Genomic DNA, 19,701 nt, shown 5'->3' on the forward strand with positions numbered 1-19,701 from the left:
GATAAATTGTCTAAGAAGCTATAACAAATGAATAAAGCTATAACAAATGACAACTTATCTACAGATACTCTTCCCAAGGAAATTTAAAACAATTATTTGTGCAATCCTTGAAAAATATACCCTAATAACCAAATGTACCAAAGGATCTTAAATGACATTCACTAAGCACACTCTTAATAATAATATCGATATTCTGAAACTATCACACACATGCACACAACTATAAAGAGCACTGTCCAGTCATTCAGGGACTTGGGACCAAGTGCAAGACACAGACATAAAAGCTATTAATCATGAACATGATAAGTAACATAGGATGTGAAAAAGGTGCTGGGGGGACAGCCAGGAGGAAACACAACCTTGCATAATAAGGTTAGGAAAAACTTCCTAGAGGAAGTAACAACTGAACCATTATTTTTCCTTCAGTTCAGTTCAGTTTAGTTGCTCAGTCATGTCCAACTCTTTGTGACCCCATGAATCGCAGCACGCCAGGCCTCCCTGTCCATCACCAACTTCCAGAGTTCACCCAAACTCACGTCCATCGAGTCAGTGATGCCATCCAGCCATCTCATCCTCTGTCGTCCCCTTCTCCTCCTGCCCCCAATCCCTCCCAGCATCAGAGTCTTTTCCAATGAGTCAACTCTTTGCATGAGGTGGCCAAAGTACTAGAGTTTCAGCTTTAGCATCATTCCTTCCAAAGAGATCCCAGGGCTGATCTCCTTCAAAATGGACTGGTTGGATCTCCTTGCAGTCCAAGGGACTCTCAAGAGTCTTCTCCAACACCACAGTTCAAAAACATCAATTCTTTGGTGCTCAGCTTTCTTCACAGTCCAACTCTCACATCCATACATGACCACAGGAAAAACCATAGCCTTGACTAGATGAACCTTTGTGGGCAAAGTAATGTCTCTGCTTTTGAATATGCTGTCTATGTTGGTCATAACTTTCCTTCCAAGGAGTAAGCGTCTTTTAATTTCATGGCTGCAGTCACCATCTGCAGTGATTTTGGAGCCCCCCCAAAAATTAAGTCTGACACTGTTTCCACTGTTTTCCCATCTATTTCCCATGAAGTGATGGGACCGGATGCCATGATCTTTGTTTTCTGAATGTTGAGCTTTAAGCCAACTTTTTCACTCTCCACTTTCACTTTCATCAAGAGGCTTTTTAGTTCCTCTTCACTTTCTGCCATAAGGGTGATGTCATCTGCATATCTGAGGTTACTGATATTTCTCCTGGCAATCTTGATTCCAGTTTGTGCTTCTTCCAGCCCAGCGTTTCTCATGATGTACTCTGCATGTAAGTTAAATAAGCAGGGTGACAATATACAGCCTTGATGTACTCCTTTTCCTATTTGGAACCAGTCTGTTGTTCCATGTCCAGTTCTGACTATTGCTTCCTGACCTGCATACAAATTTCTCAAGAGGCAGATCAGGTGGTCTGGTATTCCCATCTCTTTCAGAATTTTCCACAGTTTATTGTGATCCACACAGTCAAAGGCTTTGGCATAGTCAATAAAGCAGAAATAGATGTTTTTCTGGAACTCTCTTGCTTTTTCCATGATCCAGCTGATGTTGGCAATTTGATCTCTGGTTCCTCTGCCTTTTCTAAAACCAGCTTGAACATCAGGAAGTTCACGGTTCACATATTCCTGAAGCCTGGCTTGAAGAATTTTGAGCATTACTTTACTAGCGTATGAGATGAGTGCAATTGTGCAGTAGTTTGAGCATTCTTTGGCATTGCCTTTCTTTGGGGTTGGAATGAAAACTGACCTTTTCCAGTCCTGTGGCCACTGCTGAGTTTTCCAAATTTGCTGGCATATTGAGTGCAGCACTTTCACAGCATCATCTTTCAGAATTTGAAATAGCTGGACTGGAATTCCATCACCTTCACTAGCTTTGTTTGTAGTGATGCTTTCTAAGGCCCACTTGACTTCACATTCCAGGATGTCTGGCTCTAGGTGAGTGATCACACCATCGTGATTATCTGGGTCGTGAAGATAAACTTTACGTAATTTTCCTCTATTTCTTTGCATTGATTGCTGAAGAAGGCTTTCTTATCTCTTTTTGCTATTCTTTGGAACTCTGCATTCAGATACTCATATCTTTCCTTTTCTCCTTTGCTTTTTGCTTCTCTTCTTTTCACAGCTATTTGTAAGGCCTCCCCAGACAGCCATTTTGCTTTTTTGCATTTCTTTTCCATGGCGGGAGGGGGGGGGGGGTCTTGATCCCTGTCTCCTGTACAACGTCACGAACCTCATTTCATAGTTCATCAGGCACTCTATCTATCAGATCTAGGCCCTTAAATCTATTTCTCACTTCCACTGTATAATCATAAGGGATTTGATTTAGGTCATACCTGAATGGTCTAGTGGTTTTACCTACTTTCTTCAATTTCAGTCTGAATTTGGCAATAAGGAGTTCATGGTCTGAGCCACAGTCAGCTCCTGGTCTTGTTTTTGCTGACTGTATAGAGCTTCTCCATCTTTGGCTGCAAAGAATATAATCAATCTGATTTCGGTGTTGACCATCTGGTGATGTCCATGTGTAGAGTCTTCTCTTGTGTTGTTGGAAGAGGGTGTTTGTTATGACCAGTGCATTTTCTTGGCAAAACTCTATTAGCCTTTGCCCTGCTTCATTCCGTATTCCAAGGCCAAATTTGTCTGTTACTGCAGGTGTTTCTTGACTTCCTACTTTTGCATTCCAGTCCCCTATAATGAAAAGGACATCTTTTTTGGGTGTTAGTTCCAAAAGGTCTTGTAGGTCTTCATAGAACCTTTCAACTTCAGCTTCTTCAGTGTTACTGGTTGGGGCATAGACTTGAATTACTGTGATATTGAATGGTTTGCCTTGGAAACGAACAGAGATCATTCTGTTGTTTTTGAGATTGCATCCAAGTACTGCATTACAGACTCTTCTGTTGACCATGATGGCTACTCCATTTCTTCTGAGGGCTTCCTGCCCGCAGTAGTAGATATACTGGTCATCTGAGTTAAATTCACCCATTCCAGTCCATTTCAGTTCGCTGATTCCTAGAATGTCGACATTCAGTCTTACCATCTCTTGTTTGACCACTACCAATTTGCCTTGATTCATGGACCTAACATTCCAGGTTCCTATGCAATATTGCTCTTTACAGCATCAGACATTGCTTCTATCACCAGTCACATCCACAGCTGGGTATTCTTTTTGCCTTGGCTCCATCCCTTCATTCTTTCTGGAGTTATTTCTCCACTGATCTCCAGTAGCATATTGGGCACCTACTTACCTGGGGAGTTCCTCTTTCAGTATCCTATCATTTTGCCTTTTCATACTGTTCATGGGGTTCTCAAGGCAAGAATACTGAAGTGGTTTGCCATTCCCTTCTCCAGTGGAAAAATATATTATTTAATTCTGTCATTCCTGCTGCATGTATTAACTGGAATTCTCAATTAAAAATGTTACCATCAGCTATTTTGTTGCCTTGAGATAGATTTCACATAGGAATATCAGGACAGAAGTTTGACTTTCCCCTTTACTTACCAGTGTTTAAAATAATAATTCTATTCCCTAGGTTGCTGCAAAGGTTAATCTCTTAGGGTATTTTATTGTAGATGTGTTATGACCTCATAGCATTAACACATTTGATATACTTCAACCAATTGTGGTGGTTTAGTCGCTAAATCGTGTCTGAGTTTTGTGATGCTATGGACTGTTGCCTGCCAGGCTTCTCTGTCCATAGGATTTTCCAGGAAGGTATGCTGGAGCAGATTGCCATTTCCCTCTCCAGGGGATCTTCCCAATCCAGGTATCCAACTCAGGTCTCTTGCACTGCAGGCAGATTCTTTATTGATTGAGCTACCAGGGAAGCCTGCGTCAACCCATTAAGTTATTGTTTTCAAAGCTAAAATTGTCCCATTTTTAAGTTGGCCTCTGTACTTTTTGACATCAGTTCAGTTCAGTTCAGTCGCTCAGTCGTGTCCGACTCTTTGTGACCCCATGAATTGCAGCCCGACAGGCCTCCCTGTCCATCACCAACTCCCGGAGTTCACTCAAACTCATGTCCATCAAGTTCGTGATGCCATCCAGCCATCTCGTCCTCTGTTGTCCCCTTCTCCTGCTCCGAATCCTTCCCAGCATCAGAGTCTTTTCCAATGAGTCAACTCTTCGCATGAGGCGGCCAAAGTACTGGAGTTTCAGCTTTAGCATCATTCCTTCCAAAGAACACCCAGGACTGATCTCCTTTAGAATGGACTGGTTGGATCTCCTTGCAGTCCAAGGGACTCTCAAGAGTCTTCTCCAACACCACTGTTCACTAATTTTATTTTATTTTTAAACTTTACATAATTGTATTAGTTTTGCCAAATATCAAAATGAATCCGCCACAGGTATACATGTGTTCCCCATCCCGAACCCTCCTCCCTCCTCCCTCCCCATACCATCCCTCTGGGCCGTCCCAGTGCACCAGCCCCAAGCATCCAGCATCATGCATCGAACCTGGACTGGCAACTCGTTTCCTACATGATATTTTACATGTTTCATTGCCATTCTCCCAAATCTTCCCACCCTCTCCCTCTCCCACAGAGTCCATAAGACTGTTCTATACATCAGTGTCTCTTTTGCTGTCTCGTACACCGGGTTATTGTTACCATCTTTCTAAATTCCATATATATGCATTAGTATACTGTATTTATGTTTTTCCTTCTGGCTTACTTCACTCTATATAATAGGCTCCAGTTTCATCCACCTCATTAGAACTGATTCAAATGTATTCTTTTTAATGGCTGAGTAATACTCCATTGTGTATATGTACCACAGCTTTCTTATCCATTCATCTGCTGATGGACATCTAGGTTGCTTCCATGTCTTGGCTATTATAAACAGTGCTGCGATGAACATTGGGGTACACGTGTCTCTTTCCCTTATGGTTTTCTCAGTGTGTATGCCCAGCAGTGGGGTTGCTGGATCATAAGGCAGTTCTATTTCCAGTTTTTTAAGGAATCTCCACACTGTTCTCCATAGTGGCTGTACTAGTTTGCATTCCCACCAACAGTGTAAGAGGGTTCCCTTTTCTCCACACCCTCTCCAGCATTTATTATTTGTAGACTTTTGGATCGCAGCCATTCTGACTGGTGTGAAATGGTACCTCATAGTGGTTTTGATTTGCATTTCTCTGATAATGAGTGATGTTGAGCATCTTTTCATGTGTTTGTTAGCCATCTGTATGTCTTCTTTGGAGAAATGTCTATTTAGTTCTTTGGCCCATTTTTTGATTGGGTCGTTTATTTTTCTGGAGTTGAGCTGTAGGAGTTGCTTGTATATTTTTGAGATTAGTTGTTTGTCAGTTGCTTCATTTGCTATTATTTTCTCCCATTCTGAAGGCTGTCTTTTCACCTTGCCAATAGTTTCCTTTGATGTGCAGAAGCTTTTAAGGTTAATTAGGTCCCATTTGTTTATTTTTGCTTTTATTTCCAATATTCTGGGAGGTGGGTCATAGAGGATCCTGCTGTGATGTATGTCGGAGAGTGTTTTGCCTATGTTCTCCTCTAGGAGTTTTATAGTTTCTGGTCTTACGTTTAGATCTTTAATCCATTTTGAGTTTATTTTTGTGTATGGTGTTAGAAAGTGGTCCAGTTTCATTCTTTTACAAGTGGTTGACCAGATTTCCCAGCACCACTTGTTAAAGAGATTGTCTTTAATCCATTGTATATTCTTGCCTCCTTTGTCGAAGATAAGGTGTCGATATGTGCGTGGATTTATCTCTGGGCTTTCTATTTTATTCCATTGATCAATATTTCTGTCTTTGTGCCAGTACCATACTGTCTTGATAACTGGCTTTGTAGTAGAGCCTGAAGTCAGGTAGGTTGATTTCTCCAGTTCCATTCTTCTTTCTCAAGATCGCTTTGGCTATTCGAGTTTTTTTGTATTTCCATACAAATTGTGAAATTATTTGTTCTAGCTCTGTGAAGAATACTGTTGGTAGCTTGATAGGGATTGCGTTGAATCTATAAATTGCTTTGGGTAGTATACTCATTTTCACTATATTGATTCTTCCAATCCATGAACATGGTATATTTCTCCATCTATTAGTGTCCTCTTTGATTTCTTTCACCAGTGTTTTATAGTTTTCTATATATAGGTCTTTAGTTTCTTTAGGTAGATATATTCCTAAGTATTTTATTCTTTCCGTTGCAATGGTGAATGGAATTGTTTCCTTAATTTCTCTTTCTGTTTTCTCATTATTAGTGTATAGGAATGCAAGGGATTTCTGTGTGTTGATTTTATATCCTGCAACTTTACTGTAGTCATTGATTATTTCTAGTAATTTTCTGGTGGACTCTTTAGGGTTTTCTATGTAGAGGATCATGTCATCTGCAAATAGTGAGAGTTTTACTTCTTCTTTTCCAATTTCGATTCCTTTTATTTCTTTTTCTGCTCTGATTGCTGTGGCCAAAACTTCCAAAACTATGTTGAATAGTAATGGCAACACCACTGTTCAAAAGCATCAATTCTTTGGTGCTCAGCTTTCTTCACAGTCCAACTCTCACATTCATACGTTACCCTTGTGTTTTCCCCCTTTCTTTTTTTTAAAGTCTTTATTGAATTTGTTACAATATTGCTCCTGCTTAATATTTTGTTTTTTTTGACCCTAAGACATGTAGGATCTTAGGGACCAGGATCAAACCCACCCCCTGCATTGGAAGGTGAAGTTTTAACCACTGAACTGCCAGGGAAGTCCCAACCCTTGTGGTTTTCATAGCTTCCTTTCTCTTTGGCACAACCAAATGATCCAGGATCATCTTATACATTTCTTGCCCCACACATGGAATCAATCATTTCTCTAAGGGACTTTGGTTCCTTCAATGGGAAGTTGTATTTAGAGCATTTTGTAAGCTTTTTAAATGGCAGTCTCCTATGTCTAGTTTCCCTCTCTTTGAAAGCATTCTCCATCCTTTATGCCACTGTCTGATGATCTTTCTCTAATACAAATTATGTCCCATACCTGATGATAATTGTCCATGCTGCATCATCCTCCACAGCTTCAAGTCTCAGCCCCTTAGACTGGCACACAGGACTCTTTTTCAGCCTATCTTTGTGGTTTACTTTCTATCTACCTTTTTAGTCTACTTTCCTGGGCACACTCTGTCTTCCAACCATGTCAAAGTATTTTGCAGCTTTCCAACTGAGATGTACATTTTGTCTTTACAATTACATGCCTGTAACTTTCCTATTCAGTGCCAGAAAATTCTATTTCTACCTTCTTTGGTTTTCATTGATCGTTTTCTGACTATTGATGACAACTGTAGGCAGAAATCAATTTAGCCCTCATGTGGTTCCAGAGAGTGAGCTAGGGTGTCCCTTCCTCCCATAGCAGCTACAGACACCCTCCTTGTAGATTACTAATCCGGCTGTTTTATTGTTCTTCTTGACTCACCTTCACTGAAACAAGACAATGTAAGATAAACACACTCTCACTGATTTACTTATCCCACCTTGTAGAGGTACATAGAAGGTACCCCAGCAGTGTTTGCTGAAGTGATTACTTACCTATGTCAATAACACATGAATCATTAACAAACATTAAGTTTGGGCTCATATCTTTACTACAAGATCCACAAAAACAGGGATATTGTTTATCATTTGTTTATCATCAGACCTCCTAACAGCATGTAAACTCCAGGAGGTGCAAGGGAAGGGAAGAAACTTCTATCCTGTTCATCTCTGAACCTCTACCTAGAACAAGACTGATACTTCATGTATTGGCTGAAATACAGAAAGAAAAGATGGAAGGCAGAGTCAAGGGAGGGAGGGAGGAAGACACGGGAAGGGAATGAAGAGTGAATCTTATTTAGCAGAGGTTTATCTACTGAAGGTGATCCAGGCTTAGAGCCATACATAATGCAACTCTAAGATATAAATGTGCAATTGGAGATGCTGATAGAGGAGATATCATCTTGCAGATTTAATTTTTAGAGTCAGTTGCACACAGAGACTTCCCTGGTAATCCAGTGGCTAAGATTTTGCACGCCCAATGTAGGGGGCCCATGTTTGATCCCTGGTCAGGGAACTAGACCCCACTTGCTGCAGCTGAGAGTTCACATGCCACAACTAAAGGTCATGCATGCTACAATGAAGATCAAAGACCCTGTGTGCTGCCACCAAATAAATACATACATTAAAAAAAATAGTTGCACAGGGCTCTGATTTACACTTAGAGTGTTTCAGTGCTGTGCAAAGTGTGAAACTCGTGTCCAGCGACTTCACTGCACAAGACAACTCCATTATCCTGTGCTCTTGTGAGTCTGTGTCACCTGCAACCAGTCAGACCAGTGGATGGACCATTCATAGGGATCAATAAGTGCTGTCCAGAGAGAGGAATGACAGCAGTGAGCAAGAGGGACAGAGTTCCAGCCCTCCTAAGGCTTGTGTTCTAGAGTGGAGAGGCATACAATGAAGAAGGAAACAAAACAATTTTAGATGGGAGTAAGTTCTGTAGAGAAAGTAAAACATCAGACAAGTAGTTACAATAAGGTGAGTGTTAGGATTGGGAAGTACAAGGCCCTATGCAGACTATAGCAGTGGAGGCAGAGCATTCCAGATGATTTCAGAGGGATCCGCCCTGCCCTTCCTCTTCTGTGCTGCTTCTTCCTCCATTCCAGGGGCTTCAGCAGCCACCCAGGTTTACACATCAGTGCCGACTCCACACTTTTGTGGGGCTGCCTGCCTGTCATTGCTACTGGGCTGCTGGGAAATTTTACGAGCTCTTCAAGTCACCTCTCTGTTGCTGCCAGATCCTCCCTCCTCCTGCCAGCCCCTCCCACAACTGGACAGTTTCTGTGAATTGTGTCAATAGCCCAAGTCACTGGACATCACTTCACCCTGCCCCTCACTGGGCACATCGTCCAGCCAACACCAAAGCTGATAAATTCGACCTTCTCACTGTCTCCTGAATTCAGTCATGCCTTCCTGCCCCTATTGCCATGTCCCTATTTCAGGCCATCAGGATTCCCCGCACCCCACCCTCAGTGACCACCACCTCTAGAAGCCTCGTTTCACACTGTGGCCACACTGGTATCTGCAAAATATGAATGTAGAGCCGACTCACTGGGAAAGACCCTGATGCTGGGAAAGATTGAGGGCATGAGGAGAAGGGGACAACAGAGGATGAGATGGTTGGATGGCATTATCAACTCAATGGACATGAGTTTGAGCAAACTGCAGGAGATAGTGAAGGACAGAGAAACCTGACATCCTGCAGTCCATGGGATCACAAAGAGTTGGACGTGACTTAGTGACTAAACAGCAACAAGTCCCATATGCTCAGATCCCTTCCAGGATAGGATTAGCATGGCCCTCCTGACCTGATTCCCCACCTATCTCCCAAAGAAATCACCTGTTATTCCTTCCTTCCATTCTATGTGTAGCCATGCCAGGCTCCAACCCCCAAATATACCACATACTCTCCTCAATATGTATACTCTCCTCAGTATATAACACCCGCAATCCCCCTGCCTGCTGAGTCCACTTCCTGACTTAGTCATCACTTCCTAGAGGAGGTTGCCTTGACACCCGCCTCTCGGGCTCAGCTTCACTCCCCACTCTTGGTTCCCACAGTACCCACACTTTCTCCACTGCCCCATCTACCTCCCATGTGTCTGTTTTGGAGGATAGGAGCTGTGTGACTCATTGAGTTCACAGTGCCTGTGAAGGGCAGGAGAGCTATACACTGCACCCAAGTTGTCCTCCTCTCTAAAAGTGGGGGCAACAATACTACTTACGTGTTAGCTGTATTGTGAGGGTTAAATGAGATAATGAGTAGAAAATACCTATCACAGTTGATACATAAAGAGTAAAGGATAGTTATTATTAGTATATGATGTTGCTTACACTGAATTTAAACAAGCATTGAAGTTTGAAATGCATTCAGGAAAATGCATAAAATCACATGTGTACAGAGCTCAATGAATTTTCACAAATGATTGCACCCTTGTCATCAGCCCCAGATAGCACTATTTTATTTTTTATTGAAGTATAGTTGATTTACAATGATATGACAGTTTCAGGTGTACAGCAAAGTGATTCAGTATTTGATGTTCTTCAGTTGCTCAGTCGTGTCCAACTCTTTGAGACCCCATGGACTGCAGCACGCCAGGCTTCCCTATAACCTGGCTCAAACTCATGTCCATTGAGTTGGTGATGCTATTCAACCATCTCATCCTCTGTCATCCCCTTCTCCTCCTGCCTTCAATCTTTCCCAGGATCAGGGTCTTTTCCAGTGAGTCAGCTCTTCACATCAGGTGGCCAAAGTATTGGAGCTTCAACTTCAACATCAGTCTTTCCAACAAACATTCAGGACTTATTTCCTTTAGGATTGACTTGTTTGATCTCCTTGCTGTTCAAAGGACTCTCAAGATTCTACTTTATATGTACTAGTGTGTATCTGTTTATCCCAATCTCCTAATATCCCTCACCCCATTCCCCTTTTAGTAACCATAAGTTGGCTTTCTGTGAGTCCGTTTCTGTTTCTGATTGGTAAGTTCATTTGTATCTCTTTTTTAGACTCCGCATATAAGTGATATCATATAATATTTGTCTTTGCCTGACTTACTTCATTTAGTATGATGATTTCTAGGTCCATCCATGTTTCTGCAAATAGGCATTATTTCATTATTTTTTATGGCTAGTACTTCATTGTGTATATGTGCCACATTTTTTTTTTATCCATTCATCTGTTGATGGACATATAGGTTGCTTCCACCTCTTGGTTATTGTAAATAGTGCTGCTATGAACATTGGGGTGCATGTATCTTTTCAAATTAGAGTTTTCATCTTTTCAGGATATATGCCCAGGAGTAGGATTACTGGACCATATGTTAACTGTATTTTTAGTTTTTTAAGGAACCTCCATAGTGACTACATCAATTTACATTACCACCAACAGCAGATAGCACTTTTTTTAAGGTTCAAAGGTTACCTTCTCAGAGAGGCCCTCCCTTATGTCTCGCCCCTACATAGAGCTCATCATCAGACATCCTGAAAAATTTAACTATATATTTTATACATTATCTATCTCACCTGACTCCAACATAAAGTGCAGAAGAACAGGACTTTTTTTTTTTTTTTTTGTCTATTTTGTTCACTGTTGTATCCTCAGCGCCTTGAACAGCGCTCGACACAGTAGGTATGCATTCAGAGTGAACGCATAAATGCTTATATTCATTTCTTTAAGTTCCCTGGTGCTGCTGGCACTGTCATGCCTGAGAAACAGTGCCCTCCCAGGTTAGACAGCACAGGACAGGGACTGTCTGTTCCTAAACTGCACAGAGGAACCAGAGATCAAATTGCCAACATCCACTGGATCATCAAAAAAGCAAGAGAGCTCCAGAAAAACATCTATTTCTGCTTTATTGACTATGCCAAAGCCTTTGACTGTGTGGATCACAATAAACTGTGGAAAATTCTGAAAGAGATGGGAATACCAGACCACCTGATCTGCCTCTTGAGAAACCTATATGCAGATCAGGAAGCAACAGTTAGAACTGGACATGGAACAACAGACTGGTTCCAAATAGGAAAAGGAGTACGTCAAGGCTGTATATTGTCACCCTGCCTATTTAACTTCTTTGCAGAGTACATCATGAGAAACGCTGGGCTGGAGGAAGCACAAGCTGGAATCAAGACTGCTGGGAGAAATATCAATAACCTCAGATATGCAGATGACACCACCCTTATGGCAGAAAGTGAAGAACTGAAAAGCCTCTTGATGAAAGTGAAAGAGGAGAGTGAAAAAGTTGGCTTAAAGCTCAACATTCAGAAAACTAAGATCATGGCATCTGGTCCCATCACTTCATGGGAAATAGATGGGGAAACAGTGGAAACAGTGTCAGACTTTATTTTTCTGGGCTCCAAAATCACTGCAGATGGTGATTGCAGCCATGAAATTAGAAGATGCTTACTCCTTGGAAGGAAAGTTATGACCAACCTAGACAGCATATTCAAAAGCAGAGATATTACTTTGCCAACAAAGGTCCATTTAGTCAAGGCTATGGTTTTTCCAGTAGTCATGTAGGGATGTGAGAGTTGGACTGTGAAGAAAGCTGAGCGCTGAAGAATTGATGCTTTTGAACTGTGGTGTTGGAGAAGACTCTTGAGAGTCCCTTGGACTGCAAGGAGATCCAACCAGTCCATTCTAAAGGAGATCAGCCCTGGATGTTCTTTGGAAGGAATGATGCTAAAGCTGAAACTCCAGTACTTTGGCCACCTCATGCGAAGAGTTGACTCATTGGAAAAGACTCTGATGCTGGGAGGGATTGGGGGCAGGAGGAGAAGGGGACAACAGAGGATGAGATAGCTGGATGGCATCACCGACTCGATGGATGTGAGTTTGATTGAACTCCGGGAGTTGGTGATGGACAGGGAGGCCTGGCGTGCTGCGATTCATGGGGTTGCAAAGAGTCGGACACGACTGAGCGACTGAACTGAACTGAATTGAAACTGCGCAGGGCACACATCCCATCCTGCGTGGTCCACCTATGAGTTCTTTATCCTCACTCCTCCCTGGCGAGCCTGGTCCACCCCGCCCCAGTTTTGCGTGCCTAATAATTAAAATAAGTAATATCTACAGCCATCATAATAATCTGGTCCGCCATCTAGAGACTACCGGCCTGGCATCCCTTAAGGGTTTTCCCCGAGGCCGGAAGCACTCCGGGTGGTGGTGCCTCTGCCACCTCCACCATGCACCTGGTCAGTCTCCCAGCCAAGTGTTTTGCCTTCGATGGGTCGCTCAGCTGGCTGATGAAGCGTTTTATCATTCACCCCATTTCGTCAGGGGAGAAGCTGAGGCTGAGAAAGGAACCGGCCACTGGGATCTTCTGACTCCGAATCCCGCGGTCTTTGCCACCACGCCCACCACGACCAAGTGCGGTGATTCACCACTGTCGCCTTTGGTTGGTTTCATACCCCTTTTCCCTTCACCAACCATCGCAGGTTGCAGGTGCGGCTCTGGGCTCAAAGCAAATGGCTGAGAACAGAGTTGCTGCAGAAACAAACGCGTAAGGAACCAGGCACTGGCCGGAGCAAGAGGGGCCCCTCACACAGGGTGATCAGGCACACTCCGAGGACGTGAGGCTTGGCTGAGACCAGGGTGGTGGGAAAGAGCTGGTCCCACGGGGTACGTGTTGGGGACGGGTAGATGGTAACCACGCGGAGAGAACAGCAAGTACTCAGCTCCTTTTATATCCACTACCTTGTCTGATTTTACCGCACACTTTGAAGGGGGACATTTCGGCCCCATTTTACAGACAAGGAAACCGAGGCCCATAGAGATAAAGACTTTCACTGAGTTGGGATTCGAACCGGGCTCTCTGAAATACACTAAGCTGAAGCTCTGTCCAGCCCGCATTCCCCGCCCCCTCCTTCTTCCCTCACCGTGACCTTAACTGGGCACGTGCTGGCCCCTCGCGCTCCCCATCTCCCCGCACTGTCCCACTTAGCCCCGCTCGGGGAGGGCAGACAAGGGTGGGGGGCTCTCTCAGGGACCGCGGGAGCCGCAAGGGGCTTGGGGTCCCGGGATAGAAACCCCTTGAGCTGGCGAGAGGGACCCCGCCCGCTCGCCCCGCCCCGCCCCGCCCCTTGCGCGGCCGGCCGGCGCTGCCTCTGTCCATGGTCAGAGCACCCGGGTAATCCGCCTTTCTCTCCGCCCGCCGAGTCCCATTCATATTCTAATCACAGCGCGGCCGGCCCGCGAACGCCCGGCCACTCTATCGGGGCCCGCGCAGACGCAGCCTGTCCCCCGCCCCACTTCCACTTCCAGCCCCCCGCCCCCAGCTCCTCGCCACCCCCCCCCCCCCACCTCTTTTCTGCACTTTACACCCGGCAGAGGAGGGGGTGCCTGGGAAAACGGCGTCCCCCCCTTCAGACGCCGAGGCTTCTCACCAACTTCGCGGCTGGCTGGGGGCGGGCGGGGGCGGGGGAGGGAGGGAGGAAGGGCCGGAGACACAGACAGACTGACAGACAGGGTTACGGGAAGAGGCGGGGGCTGCGGGGGGTGTCCGAGAGACCAAGGGGGATAGAGACAGAGAAGGGTAGAGCCCCAGGGGGAGACAAAGAGATGAGGGAGCAGGGGCTAGACAGAGACGCAGGCGGCCCAGCATGGAGAAGACGCGGGAAGAGAGGGACAGAGGGACCGGGGAAGGAGACAGATATACCCAGAAGACGGAAAGTTCTGGAGGGGGATGAGTCAACCCCCCCCCCGCCCCCCCGCCGCGGCCAAGCGGCCTTGTCGCCGCCCAGGTTGGGGGTGGGGCTGGGGTCCTAGGGCCATAGTGCCCCCTCCCCTCCCCCCTCAGCTCTCCACCCTCCCCACGCGTGTCCGTGGATCCACGTGGCTGGGACAAGGCTTGTTTCATCCCCAAGGCTCCCACTCAGAATCTAACCCGGGACCAAACCTGGGGCGGGGGCCACAAGAGGAGAAGGAAAGAAGTGGGGCCCACTCGTGGCCGCGTAGGCGACTCCCCAGGCTCCTCGGGGTCCCCTGCCGCCGCCCCCTCACCCCCTTCCCATGCCTGCGCGGTGCCGGGCCGGATCGGGGGAGGGGTAGGCAGAGGGGGAGGGGGCCACATCTAAGCCAATTTTGATTTCGCCTGTAATGAGTGCCGGGCGAAGGCTGGAGAAGGCCTCTGGAACTTTAAATAAGAAAAACGTTGCTAATGCTATAATAGAAGGGGGAAGTCGGAGGGCTGGGATTGCGTCGCTCTGAGCCCCCCTTTTCGGAGGCGGCTTTTCTTATTCAAAACAGGCCCACAATGGGCTTCACAGTGCGCCTCGCCACGGCCCCATCTGACGAGCGGCCATTCATCAGGCCGGCTGGCCTATCAATGACATTGCTCCCATCGGGGCTCCTATAAAATGATGCTTTTTCCCATGAAACATCCGCAAACATTTTGACGGGTTTGGCTTTGCCCGGCTGGATTACTGAGTGTCCCCTCTCTGGCTCGCTCTTTCTCGCTCCCCCTTCTCCGAGCTCTTTCCCTTCTCTCTCTCTCTCCTTTCTTCTTTCTCTTTCTGCCTTTTCCTTTCCTTCTTTCTATCCTTACATCCTTGGACTCTCTGCGTCTTTCCTTCCCTCCTTCCTCCCTTTCTCCCTGGGCAGCTCTAGCACAGGGGATCCCCAAACATCAGGATTTTTGGGGGGCGCCTGTGCTGTCCATGGGAAGAGCATGCATTGTGGGTTACTGGAGGAACCCGACATGGATTCCACAGGTTAGTCCTACTGGTGGGGGTTGGGGGTAGACATTGGGAGGGAAAGAAGAGGTAGAAGGGGAACTTCAGAAAGAGTCGCAAAAAGTTCAGAAGGGTCAACTTGACAGTGGAACCCCAGGAAATAATGGAGCGTGCAGAAGTTCTCAATCTCGTGCGATGCGCGATGTGTGTAAGCGGATGCGTGGAAGTTGTGAGTGTGTGTAAACGTGTGATTGTGTGTGTGTAAATGTGTGTGCGCGCGCTGTGGAGTGCGCTTTCGCTTGCCCTGGACATAAAGTTAAGTAAAGATTCGCTGGTTCGCGGCGAGCTCGAGGTGCCACTTGCAGAAACTTTGCGAGCCGACCGCCCCCTCCTGGGTCCAGCTCCTCCCCCGGTTTGGGGGTCCCGGAATAGCGGTGCGTTCCGAGGCTGGTGGCTGGGGCCAGGAAGCCGAGCGGAACGCCCCAGAGGCGGGGGAGGGCGACGGCTCTGCACAGCGCCTGGGAGGTGGGGACAGAGGCTCCAACTGGTGGAGATGCGCAGCTGGAGGGAGTGGCAGAGGCGAGCCCGGTGGTCCTGGGGAATCCGCGCCCGGTCGGGAGGAGGGGGCCCTGGGCAGTCCGAAGCGCGGTGCAGCCTCCTTGGCCGGAAGGAGTACCTGACGATGCGTTCTGCTTGGGGACAGTAACTCTACGGAAGAGAACAGGATGCTGCGCGGCTGGCAAGGCCTGGCGTCTGGGTCTGCAAACTGCTCGGCACTTTGGGTTCTGTTGGCTGGAGGCGCCAGGTTTGGGGGTCGCGGCCGTCCGTAACCACGGAGAAAGTAAGCCAAGGCATCTTTTACAACGAAAAAGCCCAGCGTCTCGGTTCTTTTTCCAGTAGAGCCTCGCAGCTCTAGTACGTTTGAGGAGCCGCCAAACTTCTATATCAGAATTGTGCTCCCTACGCCCCTTCCAGGTGGAAGAAATTCTCCGGAAATTCACCTCCTCCTTCAGTTGCAGAGAGTCGGGCATGACTTAGCGACTGAACAAGGACAACCCTCAATTGCCGTCTTCCAACCAGTGCACTCCTATCCCGGCTAGGTTGCAGCCTCGGAGTTTCTTGGAGAGGCAGAAACAAGCCGTGAGAGCAGCCTGGGCCGAGACAGCAGCTTGACGCGATGCTTGGGAGAACGCCTAGGAGCATCCATCCGCTGCTGGACTTTGCCGCGCGGAGCAACAAGTGCCTTCCAGCCTCTGCCATCCTTAACACACGCGCCTCTCTTCCCTGAGCAAATAAACAAACACGCGACGGCATCCCCACCTCCACCTGCAGGCTGGAAATGAATGTGGACTGGGAGTAGGGGTCATTCGGGCATCGGCCAGATGTTCTTCTTCCCATTCTTGCAGAAAGGTTTCCAGCCCCTTCTAGCTTCTGCTGGGGCCCTGGTGGCCAAGATGCCCACCACCCTCTGGCCAGGGGTATCTTTGATTTTCCAGGAAAATTGTCTATTTCTGATCTCAAGAGATCAAACCTCTCCTTTTCGGTCCCCGCCAAGTGGGTGTGGGCCCCCTGGGAGTGGGGATGGGCTGACCCCCACAGCCTTCCTTACTATATGCAGTGACAAATGAAGGCAAAGAGAAGGGTTACCTGCCCTGCGACTGGCTACCGAGTGCGGGGCCAGCCCTAACTGGGTCCTCTCCGCTGGCGGTAAAGACGGCGCCCAGAGAGAGAAAGGATCCCTTCCCTCCATACTTCCATGAGAAGTATTTGTGCCACCATGCATGTCCTGAGCACCCCAATTTTAGAAGTGAATATCCTTGAACAAAACTAAACCCATGTCTGCATGGTTTGGGGCCAAGTGTTGATATTTGCAAGGGGTCCACGCAGGACTTGAGGTGTCTGTGCGCCACACCAGCACAGCCCAGCTGGGGGTTTTAGCATCCCCCTCAACAGGACTGGAACTTCTCTGTGCATCCTGGGATAGCTGCGGGGTTGTGGAGAGCTTCTGTTTTCTGTTCTATCTTGTGGGCATGGAGACACCTTGTCACTTTTACTTAATGCAGACACCCCAACGGGTTCTGAAAACTTTTCTCCCATCCACCAAAGGGGAAGGGAGTGGATGGCTAGATGGCCATCCTGAACTCAAAAAGTTCTGGGGAACTCAAAAAGTTCTGGGAAACCCAGCGGGACGAAATGACACGAGGCGCACCAAGTGACATTCTCATGCGGGTTTGCAAAACCGACGGCGAGGGAAGTGCAGCTGGCTCGGCGCGGTCCGGTCCAGAACCTTCCCTCACCTCGCTTCCAGAGAATTTAATCCCATTAACTTTTCTTTGGAGTTTCCCTTGTTATGTAAAGGTTCCTTTCTTCCCGGCTAGCTGGGACCAGCGCTCCTTGGAGCAGTTCGATTCTGCTCCTTTAACGGCAGATTGTGCGCAAATCTAGGGCCGAGCCACGAATATTATTGTTAGTAGTATTTCACTCCGAAAAGGCTGACACAATCGATTAGCAGCAAGTGCTGAGGCGAACTCCGGAGCATCCCGGGTCAGAGAGGCCGGCGGGCCAGGCCACCGTCCCCTACTCTTAAGAGGAAAATTCCCGCAACGTGCCTCGGGCCCGGCAGGACGGTTTTGCAGGGGCCGGGGCTCTAGTGTTCCGCCTGGGGGCCACTTCAGCGTGACCTGCGGCAACGCGCCCCTTTGTTCTGCACACGGAGCTGGTAATATATTCCTCGAGTTTTCCCCAAATACTCAGCAAGTGCGGGTCTAAGACAATGGCCCCGTCGGAGGAGGCTGGGGAGCCGCCGGCGCGAGCCTCTGGGCCCTGGGCTAGCCCGCCGCCGAGCGCCACAAAGCTGAGCCGCTCTCCCCGGAGCTCCGCGGCGCGGCCGAGCCCGGGGAGGCGGTGGGGGCCACAGGCGCGCGCGTGGGGCCCGGGACGCGCCGTCCGGCCGGTGCGCTGTTGGCAGTGATATTGTTCCCGGCTCGCGCAGAAGTCCCGCACCGCGCAAAGCCTCGCGGATCCCGGGGTGGCCAGCCGTCCCCACGCGGACCGCCGCCGCGCCTACATGTTGGTGGCCTGTGGGTCCAATCCCGGCGGTTCTGACAGGCGAGCGTTGCTCAGTTACTCAAGGTGCCTGGAGATTCGAGAACGAGAGGAGGGAAAGTAGGTCGAATTTTAGGCCACAGAGAACTTGTGCAAAGTGGGCCGGGGCCAGGTTGGTCGCCTACGCAACAGAAGAATTGTTTCTTGTTAAACGGGATGGCGCCTTAGCGACGGGCACTGATGAGCCCGACCTAGAGACGTCTGCCTCTACCCGCTTTCCACCTGGAACTCCAAAATCCAGAGCCGCCAACGCACCCCTAGAGCCTGCTTTGAGGCCCCTGGACCACAACGGCGGGAAGGCACTCTGGTCTACAGGCTCCCGGCTCAAAACAAGGCCCGACCTGGCTCCGTGGGCCTGCAGGTGGGGACATTCAGTGGCTTTGGCGTGGGGCAACGGGACAGGGAGCGCCCAGGTGGGACGGGGCTCTAGGCCTCCTCCATCCTCTCCCAGGCACGGCCCTAGGAAAGGAGCCGCTTTTTCTGGCCCTGGGACCCGGACTGCGGGCTTGGGGAACAAGGATCGGAGCTCTGAACTTTGCCCTCACGTCCAACCCGGACTATCTAGCCCTCGTTGGACCTGTGTGTGTGTCCCGTAAAGGAGGCATGCTCGCTCCTCCCTCGCCACCTGCCAAGTTCCGGCGTCTGGGTTTGGCATCAGGATCCAGTAAGAGCCGCGTGGTCCCCAGGTCCCCTAGCCGTGTGGCTGCAGCACTAGGCAGCACAGCGTGCAGCCGGGGATCCCGGAGTACGGCTTGCGACTTGGTGCAAGTGGCCCAGGACATCGCGCTTTCCCACCCGGCCTGCAGGTCCTGGAGACCCGGAAAAGTTTGCTGTGGCCGCCGCGCGGCTAGGCCCTGGGATTTCCATAGCTGCGCGCGCTCCCCTCCCCAGCGCGTCGCCATGGAGACTGCTGGAAGTTGGTGGTGGAAAACAGACCCAGCGCAAAGCAAAATATTATGAGTGCAGTTGGGGTGACTTCAGGGGGGCAGGGGACCGGAGGGCATGAGCGGGAGCCAGAGGCAGAGGCCGACAACAAAAGGCCGAGTACGCGGAGGAGAGAGGAGTTCGCACGGGGCCTCCCTGCCGCTGTGTGAGAGCCGGACCGTCCTGCTTCCCAGAGGCCCCGAGGTCTCTAATTTCTCTCCAGCAGCTACACCTTTTCTCATTCCGCCTCTGCCCCCACCCCGCCACCCCTCCTCCTCCGGGTTCTCGTCCAGCCTCCTTCCCCATCCCAAGGTTAGGCGCCAGCTGGGCAGTATGCCCGCCTCCCCCGCGAGCCACAGGCTCTCCAATGTGAAAGGTTCTGGCATTTCTTCCACTGGACCCATGGGTCGCCCCAGATGAATTTCTCAGCCCCACTTCTTAAACGGTATCTGAAAAAGTGAGGGCTTAGAATAAT

The 19,701-nt window shown here is 48.6% G+C and overlaps 1 protein-coding gene across 1 annotated transcript in view; it reads left to right on the top strand.

Moving 5' to 3' along the window:
* Positions 1-14,782: 14,782 nt before the first annotated feature.
* Positions 14,783-19,701, top strand: part of RFX4 (regulatory factor X4) — a 172,317-nt gene continuing 167,398 nt past the window's right edge. Inside the window, exon 1 of the mRNA XM_019961241.2 lies at positions 14,783-15,236. Coding sequence (XP_019816800.1) covers positions 15,194-15,236 — 43 coding nt within the window. The 5' untranslated portion in view covers positions 14,783-15,193. The remainder of the gene's footprint in view (positions 15,237-19,701) is intronic.

The sequence above is a fragment of the Bos indicus genome, chromosome 5 (genome assembly GCF_029378745.1).
Source record: "Bos indicus isolate NIAB-ARS_2022 breed Sahiwal x Tharparkar chromosome 5, NIAB-ARS_B.indTharparkar_mat_pri_1.0, whole genome shotgun sequence".
Classification (NCBI taxonomy): Eukaryota; Metazoa; Chordata; class Mammalia; order Artiodactyla; family Bovidae; genus Bos; species Bos indicus.